Here is an 8309-nt window from a genome sequence, read left to right as displayed (position 1 = left end):
CCCTGTTTGCCATCTTTTTAGGATTGGTTTTATGATCCTTGTCCTGTTTGGTGGTTGGAAGTCCAAAGTCAATGTTGATTTGCATCTTGTGTGTTTGTGTGCGCGCAAGCTATACCCGTCAATCTTGAAGATCAGGAATTGGTCACAGAACATTGATCAAAATTTAGTTGCATCCTCTACCCTGCATACAAGTTACCTGTCCATGTGTAGCAATTATGTGATATGAAAGGCTGATATTGGTTCAGAAGATATCAGAGTTCTTATTGCAATTCATATATTCGGAGAGCTTCACTATACTTAAATGTGGAGAATTAGATGCTAAAGTAACCCTGGTCTGGGATGAGGTTTATTTTTATATACTTGTGAAGTGGAGCATGTTGAGAGTAGTATTTATGACCCAAGTTGGTATATTCAGAAAGCCCCGTCATCATTGCTTAACTGTTGTAAAACAAATGCAGGAACTTGTGGATTGTTGACAGATATTGGAGAAGTAATTATAATAAAGTTTGACTAGTTTCCATAGATTCTTTTACATTAGCTGAACAAATAGGAATTGTTCCTAATTTCTATTATAAGACAAATACACTTCAAAGCTTTACAAAATGGGGGAATTTGGGAATATTTGAGTCCTTATAAACCATTGCTTTTAAATGGGGGAAAAGAATCGTTAATTGAGGGTAATCTTTCCATTTGGAGAAAATTTACTCATTATCAGAACAAGATGATTAAAAGGACAGATGTACACTTGATTTCCATTACTCTTGAATAGTCATGAAAAGTTATCAAGATTTTTGAAGTGTAAGCTTTTCCATAATGATTTTGATATACTTGAAATAGAAATTAATTGAAGTTCATCACAAAATGAAAAACTGCAGATTAGTGTAAAATCGATTTGAAAATGTATCCTAATCTGTACCCTAACCATACAAGTGAGTAGGTTCCTGCCGACCGACTTTTTGCCTGTGTTTTTAAGCAAAGTAAAGGATCCATGCTGTAACTGAAGCCAATTAGCCAGACAGTGCCCAGTTGTGAAATGTGTCAGATACACCAAGTGGCACATGAACCTTAGGGAGAATGCCAGTTAATTCAGCTTTGACTAGTAATTGTCAAACATGACATGTCTATCCACACAAAGAAATCCCTGGTATAGACAAAAGATCTTCCCACTGCTCAATGATTATCACATACACAGCCCTATTCAGTACCAACTCTCACTCCTGTCCTTTGCATGCAGTGTAGACAACAATGCAACTGTGCCTTATGCTTGAAGACAGTGCACAATGCAAAAAAACTAAGTAAACACAACCTGTGTGGATGGAGCTTTAGAAATGTAGATTGGATTGTAATGAAAAATGGAAAGTTAATTACTTTTTGAGTAAAGACAATGGCAGAGCTAGGTTGATACTTTCAGTAGAGTTACTGTAAAATTGCATGATGTGGTGTCCATTAAAAATGTATTATTAATCCATTCACGACGGGGGCATTCCAGCCTTGCATGTCACAATGCCGGGGCTCTCGAAATCTCACGAAATAGGTAGCTAAAATCAGTTAATATAGCGCGCCAAAACCAAAGCCATATCGAGACAGGCCAGTGTTGTACTACCATGCCAAGAGGCGTTTTAAGACGGGAATAGTGAACAATTCCATAAAAAGTACCTTTCTTTTGAGTTTGAAAACAAGTCTTTAAGCAAGATCTCAGAATGTAGGAATGAAACTAGTTCAGAAAAAGACAGAACTAACTACAACAGAAATAAAGTAATGATAGAGAAGATGAGATTATCCTCCATAAAACTGGAGCACTGTCCAATCAGACCCTGCCAACCAGTCTTAGGAACACAACAAAAATGCAAGATTCTACAAAATTCCTAGGGAGGAGTGACTCTGTGATGGAGATAGAACAAGTTAACTGGATTTTGATTTCAAGAAAAATAAGGGACTGACAGACTAGCAGTCACTTATAGGTAGATATGTGGAAGGATTAGCACAATAAAAGTGACAAACATTTCCAGGGAGTGAAACAAGTGGGAAGGATAAGGTAAACTATAAAAAAAAGAGTTATCTCATCAGCATATTTCTGTTCTTTGCAAGCCTTGTAGTGGGGAATGTATGGGAGAAGTTCAGCTGACCATTAAAAGAACATCAGAATACTTCAAGATGGGTTAAATTATAACTAAGAGCCTAATCGGGTTGACTGAAAAAGAGGAGGAAGTTGTTTGCATAAAGTTGTCACAATTTCTTTAGGTAAGAGAATGCTGTCCCTACAAATAACAACCGTCAATAACCTAGGCTGTTGATGCTGCAGATAATAAAGTAATAAGTCAATGCAAATAACAATGTAGCAATGATTTGTAACAGAAATACATAAGAAATAGGGAGTGGTTGGATGAAAACTAAGCAGAAGTTCCAAGAAAGGAGGCAAGAGTTTGGAAGATCATAAGAGAGGTCTGCTGGGCCCACTCCTAGTATCATTTTGTGTTCAGAAAGTAAGGGAGGAGGAGGCACCTAGGAGCTCTTAACCCATTGCAGACGGAGATAAATTTGCTTGCCCAGCCTCCAGGATAGGTTTTATTTTAGAGAGAGACCGCTTGAAGCAATATAATTTGAAGCATCCCAATCTCTTTCAGTCATTCATTGCAAAACTAGAGCAATTTTTGTGTTTTATTTTTTTGTGTGTTTTATTGAGTTTAGAGACTTATATGTGCCATATGACAGGCTCTATCAGTGCTGCAGTTGACTAAAATTGTAATATATTATCCATATTAGCTCATTATTTTCTTTATACTCAATGTGATAGAAGTATTACTGTTTTATGGGAGGACAAAAGGCAACTTTATTTTTTCGTATTTTTGTGCTGTCATGAACGAATACGAAACATATAACCTACAATAAAAATAACAAGAAGAGGTAGGGAAGAGGAATGAAACCTGTGCTTGTGACTGTGAGTGCCACAGTGAAAGGCATCCATATTGGCACAGGAGCACATTTTAGACACTGGGTATGGATTGAGTCACTTTCCTCTTCTCGTTCTGCCTGCCAATCGTTCATCGGCGGTACTTTAGAGCAAGGGTTCATCAACTTAGTGTGTGCCATCGCTCTATAGAGACAGTGCTTGCTAGAGACCGTGGATGGGTGCCATTCAAGGCTCTCTCACCTGCTGGTGCTAGGAAAAAGTGGTGCCATCTAGGTTTTGGACGTTAAGCTTGCACGATATTACGGTAATTATAGTAATTAGGACTGCAGTAGCCATCATCACTCATTCCTTTTTCATAACAAAATAAAATAGCACAGTGAGCCAAAATCCCCGAATGTCGTGTACGTCATGACGCCCGTCGTCAGGCCAAAGCTCCTACGTCATGTATGTCATGACACCCGTACGCAATGGGTTAATATGTGTAAAACTACTTGAATTACCCATACATGATAATATAAACAGCTCATTTCATATCTATACTGTACATTCTATGGATTTAGATAATACTTTTTTTCTGTTTGTACCTTACCCAAAAAATGTTTAATCACAATTATCAAAATTCTGTTTGTGTAGTTTGTTGATTCTCATTTCAAGAATTTTTTACCTTTGATTACAAAACAATTTTAGTTTTGCACTTTTTAATTCCAAAAGATGAGAAACTCATGTTCTTGTTTTGAAAAATAGGAATAGAACCACAATTCTGTTCTTTGCATGTACTAAGATTTATAAATCATACATCAGCATGTTATTTATTGGAAGAAACTCTAGCACTTTGTTTCTCAACATTTCCTTTGCTTCTGCTTATCCTATGACTTTTTTTATATGATTTGTCATAATTTAATATATAACTTTCTGAGAGAGAGAGAGAGAGAGAGAGAGAGAGAGAGAGAGAGAGAGAGAGAGAGAGAGAGAGAGAGAGAGAGAGAGAGAGAGAGAGAGAGAGAGAGAGAGAGAGAGAGAGAGAGAGAGAGAGAGAGAGAGAGAAAGAGAGAGAAAGAGAGAGAGAGAGAGATAGATAGATAGATAGATAGATAGATTAGACGTAAAAGAAAAGAAGAGAAACATTGAAATCATACCAGGTCAAATATACCATAACATGATATCACCAGATACACCATGAAATCGTACCACATCACATTTAACCCATTGCAGACGGGGATGGATTTGGTTGCCCAGTCTCCAGGATGTGTTTTATTTCAGAGCGAGGCAGCTTCACACAACATACCTTCACTTTTCCCAGTCTCTTTCAGTCACTCATTGTAAAACTAGAGCCATTTTTGTTTTATTATATTTAGAGAGTTGTATGTGTCATATCACAGGGTCTATATAAACTGGAGTTGACTAATATTGTAGTATAGGGTCCGTGTCAGCTCATTATATTCTTTATACTTAGTGTGATAGAAGTATTGAAGTTTACTGTGAGGACTAAAAGCCACTTTTTTTCATAATCATGCACTGTTGTGAACGAATATAAAAAATATAACAAGCCACAATGAAGATAACATGAAGAGGTAGGAAAGAGGAAGAAAACCTGTGCTTATGACTGTGAGTGCTACAGTACAAGGGATCCCTACTGGCACAGGGGCACATTGTAAATACTGGGCATAGTTTTAATCACCTTCCTCTTCTCTTTCTGCCTGCACATCCTTCATCACTGGTACTTTAGAGCAAGAGGTCAACAACTTGCTGTGTGCCATTGCTCTCTAAAGATAGTACTTGCTAGAGACCGTGGATAGGTGTCATTCAAGGCTCTCTCTCCTGTTAGTGCTATAAGAAAGTGGTGCCATCTAGGTTTTGGATGTTAGGTGAAACCCATTTTGCTTAATAATATGGCAATTATAGAAATTATCACTGCAATTGTCATCATCACTCACTCATTACTCATAGCATAATAAAATAACAGTGATCCAAGATCCCCGAATGTCATATACGTCATGATGCCCGTCGTCAAGCCAAAGCTCCTGCATCATGATCATGTATGTCATGACACGCGTTCACAATGGGTTAATAAGATCATGTTGCCTATCAGTTTTGTAAGATATTTTGTACTGGTGAGAAATGGCCGAGATTAATCATGGTGTAGAGGTGTTGCAGCTGACCTGGGTTTTCTCTCCTGTCTCTCCATTTCAATTGTATTTCTTCTTTATTGCTTTAAAAAAACTTGTTGATACTCAATATCATACATTTGACCACAGTAAAGGCTACAAACATCCCTAAAAATTATAAGCAGTGTATAAATAGTATTACAAAACTTTATTCTTTCATACATATATAATATACATATATACTAACACAAAAAGAGAGAGAAAAATAGAAACAAAAACCCACTTAATCATTAATTTCTATACTGGATTTAGCTAAAGCTCTAGCATCATCCAGACCTTTAAACTTCTTGGCTGGACTCTCCTCCTTGAGCACCGTGACCTGAGCAGCGCACTTGGAAGCTCCTCTCTGCCGGGCCAGCGCACAGTACACGGCATTGTGGGCCAGCATGCCGATGGATTCCTTAGCCGCACCTTCCGACAGGGAGAAGAAACGCCCCAGGTTCATGACGTCGTAGGGGTGTCGCAGCTGGTTGGGGTGTCTGGCCTGGCTTGTGATGACCACGTTGGCTGATCTGGTGCTCTGGTGGAGGATGTGCGACAGGATAATTGTGTTCTGTCGACTGCTCTGGTTGGCTAGGCACGGGGCGTAGCAAATCTGGGAAAGGGTGCAGCAAATGAGAACAAAGAAAATGCGTCATAAAGGTGTGATGGTAGATAATAATGGCTAAGATCTAATAGGAAATTGACAATTTTATTCACATATTTAAAATCTCAAAAGTAGTACATTCCATTACAGTTATTTAATGAGATAAAATAAAAGATCCTATATAAGTTTGAACAATTATTTCCCTATAATTCCCCATCAAGAAGTTAGTAACGGAAAAAAAAAAAAAAAAAAAAAAAAAATCTTTCTACAATTCTCTAGAAAAGTAATCACACACCGTAACTGATACTATGGCAAAATTATACAGTTCTTGAATAATTCAAAATCATATGTATATGGAAACTTCAACTTTACTAATATTCTCAATATCACTCAATGCCACCTATTCTGTATTTAAAGAACACATTCACACAGGCCAGCTATATTACAAAGCCAGTTCTACATAAAAGTAATCATCTATTTACCTCAAAATAGATATCTCTCTCCACTGCTAACCGTATCAACTTCCAAGCCGGCCGTCCTTTTATTTCCGACGGAGACAGAGAAATAATGTCTACATCGACAAGTGTCTGTGTAACACACTGAAAAACATCATGAAGAATAAAATGACACATACAGGGTGACAAGAAAGAGGAAAGGAGGTAAGGGAGTGAGAGTGTGTGTTGGCTAGCTAGTGTATAAAATGAAACAGTACCATTAGTTTACATATTTTCATGATCTAACAATTACAAATAAGGGGGGGGGGGGGGCTTGGATAAGATGACAGTTGAAAAATTTATTGCTAAATCATCTATTATGACAATCTGTGAGAAAACTCTAGATGTGTTATTTCATGTAAATCCTATAAAATCAGAAAAAAATTAATCAGACAATCTTATTCCCCAGTATAAAGTTCATTTTTATCTAAAACTCTTCAGTTAAGTACATTTACCATTCCCATGACATTTCAGTAATGGTGCTGAACAATGCAGATAAATATGTACTATTAAATTATAATTGTATCTGCCAAGCAGAAATATTTTGCTACATATCACAGCTACTTATTGTTTGGTGTATATGTAACTACTTATTATAGATTAATCCTGTAACAGAAAATAATGTCCCTTTATTGCCTTTCCATAACACTTTCTGACAGACTAAACCTAAATAAGCTACATAATTGAAAAGTCTGACTGCTCTGAGCCAAGTATGTGGGTTTTCATAACAAAATAAGCACCATGAATTTTCTTTTATGCTGTGTGACGGGAAACTTTGCCTGATTTGTGAGGCGCCAATATTTCTTTGGCAAGTTAGTAATATCAAATAATTTAGGACTATCATTATACTGTTATCTTATTCTAGAAAAGATAATAGTTGGAAAAACAGAAGAAGAAAAAGACACAAGAAGTATAAATATTATGAGGCCATTATTCCCTCAGCAGGGAAGGTGCTAAAATATTCACCTTAGCTTCTCAAGTCCATGAACACAATGAACAATGTGAGCCAATACAATTAATGCATTCCACATATGAGCATATATCAAGATAGATTAAAGAAAAATTTTACAATCAGACTAAAAATGTGAAATAAATAAGTTCAGAATAGAATTCCTTTAAGATTGTAATTCTTTATCCGGGCAAAAGCTTTTCCTCACCTGTTTCAATGCAGCCTCTGTGATGGGCGTGAATGCAATGATGTCGTACTGTTTCAGGGCATCCTTGTACTTGGAGAGAAAGGCAGACCCCGGATCTGAGTAAGTCACTGTGATGCGCGTCAGAATTAGAGGCTCCTTTGTGATTTTGTGTTGCTTCAGTTCCTCTAGTGTTAACTTGAGTTTTGGGGGCGGGGGGACGAGGGGTGCCTCATTTCCTGGAATTAGACATAATTTATTATCATTATCATCATTGTTAATATTATCATTCTTACTACTATCATTATCAAAATTAATATAATTAATTTTAATGTTATCATTACTATAGCTATAAGACATCACTATCATAATTATCATATCTACTACAAGTATTATAACTATCATTCTTATTACCATTAAAATCACTTTAGATATTTTGATAAAACTATACAGAATATAGCTGACAATCAGCATTTTCTCTAGTTACATTCTATGTGCTTTATCCTCATTCTTTGTTATGAAAAGGGTCAATAGAATACTTGAGAATATTTTAAAAGCAATTTGCCAAGGTGTTCAAAGCTTCTTCACTATTTCCCCAATTATACAGTTGGTTTTCCTTTTGGATGAACCATTAAAATCAATGAGTAGGGAAAAACATTAAAACTGTCATAGTGCTCAGTCCTCATTTCAGTTCAGAGATATTTGCGAAGACAATGCTAATTGCGCATAGGCTGCTTGGCCATTAACCCTTTGAGGGTTGAGGATAAGCCAGAGGTGCGTAGTTGCTATGGCCTTTATAGCAAGATCAGCCTGTGTCAGCAAGTGTCAGCAAATGCTGATTCGTGATACTGCATCAATGAGTGTTGACTTGACCTGAGCTTGGTCTTTACCCACTGTGGTGCCCAGCCACAGAAGTAAATGCCTGGCGACAGTGGAAACTCACAAGCTTGGGCAGGGCTAAATCTGCTGACCACAGGTATGTGAGGCTGAGCCCTTTCTATCTAAGTGCAATGATATCAG

At 37.0% G+C, this 8309-nt stretch overlaps 1 protein-coding gene across 1 annotated transcript in view; it reads right to left on the bottom strand.

The window, feature by feature from the left end:
• Positions 1 to 5205: 5205 nt before the first annotated feature.
• Positions 5206 to 8309, bottom strand: part of Rpp30 (ribonuclease P protein subunit Rpp30) — a 3858-nt gene continuing 754 nt past the window's right edge. Inside the window, exons 2-4 of the mRNA XM_043006451.2 lie at positions 7314 to 7528; positions 6145 to 6261; positions 5206 to 5671 (exon numbers count right to left, since the gene is read on the bottom strand). Coding sequence (XP_042862385.2) covers positions 5300 to 5671; positions 6145 to 6261; positions 7314 to 7528 — 704 coding nt within the window. The 3' untranslated portion in view covers positions 5206 to 5299. The remainder of the gene's footprint in view (positions 5672 to 6144; positions 6262 to 7313; positions 7529 to 8309) is intronic.

This window comes from Penaeus japonicus, unplaced genomic scaffold (assembly GCF_977035675.1).
Source record: "Penaeus japonicus unplaced genomic scaffold, GWHDUDI00000001_assembly GWHDUDI00000042, whole genome shotgun sequence".
Lineage (NCBI taxonomy): Eukaryota > Metazoa > Arthropoda > Malacostraca > Decapoda > Penaeidae > Penaeus > Penaeus japonicus.
The sequence above is the reverse complement of the archived record's forward strand: the minus strand, read 5'-3'. Positions and strand labels throughout refer to the sequence as shown.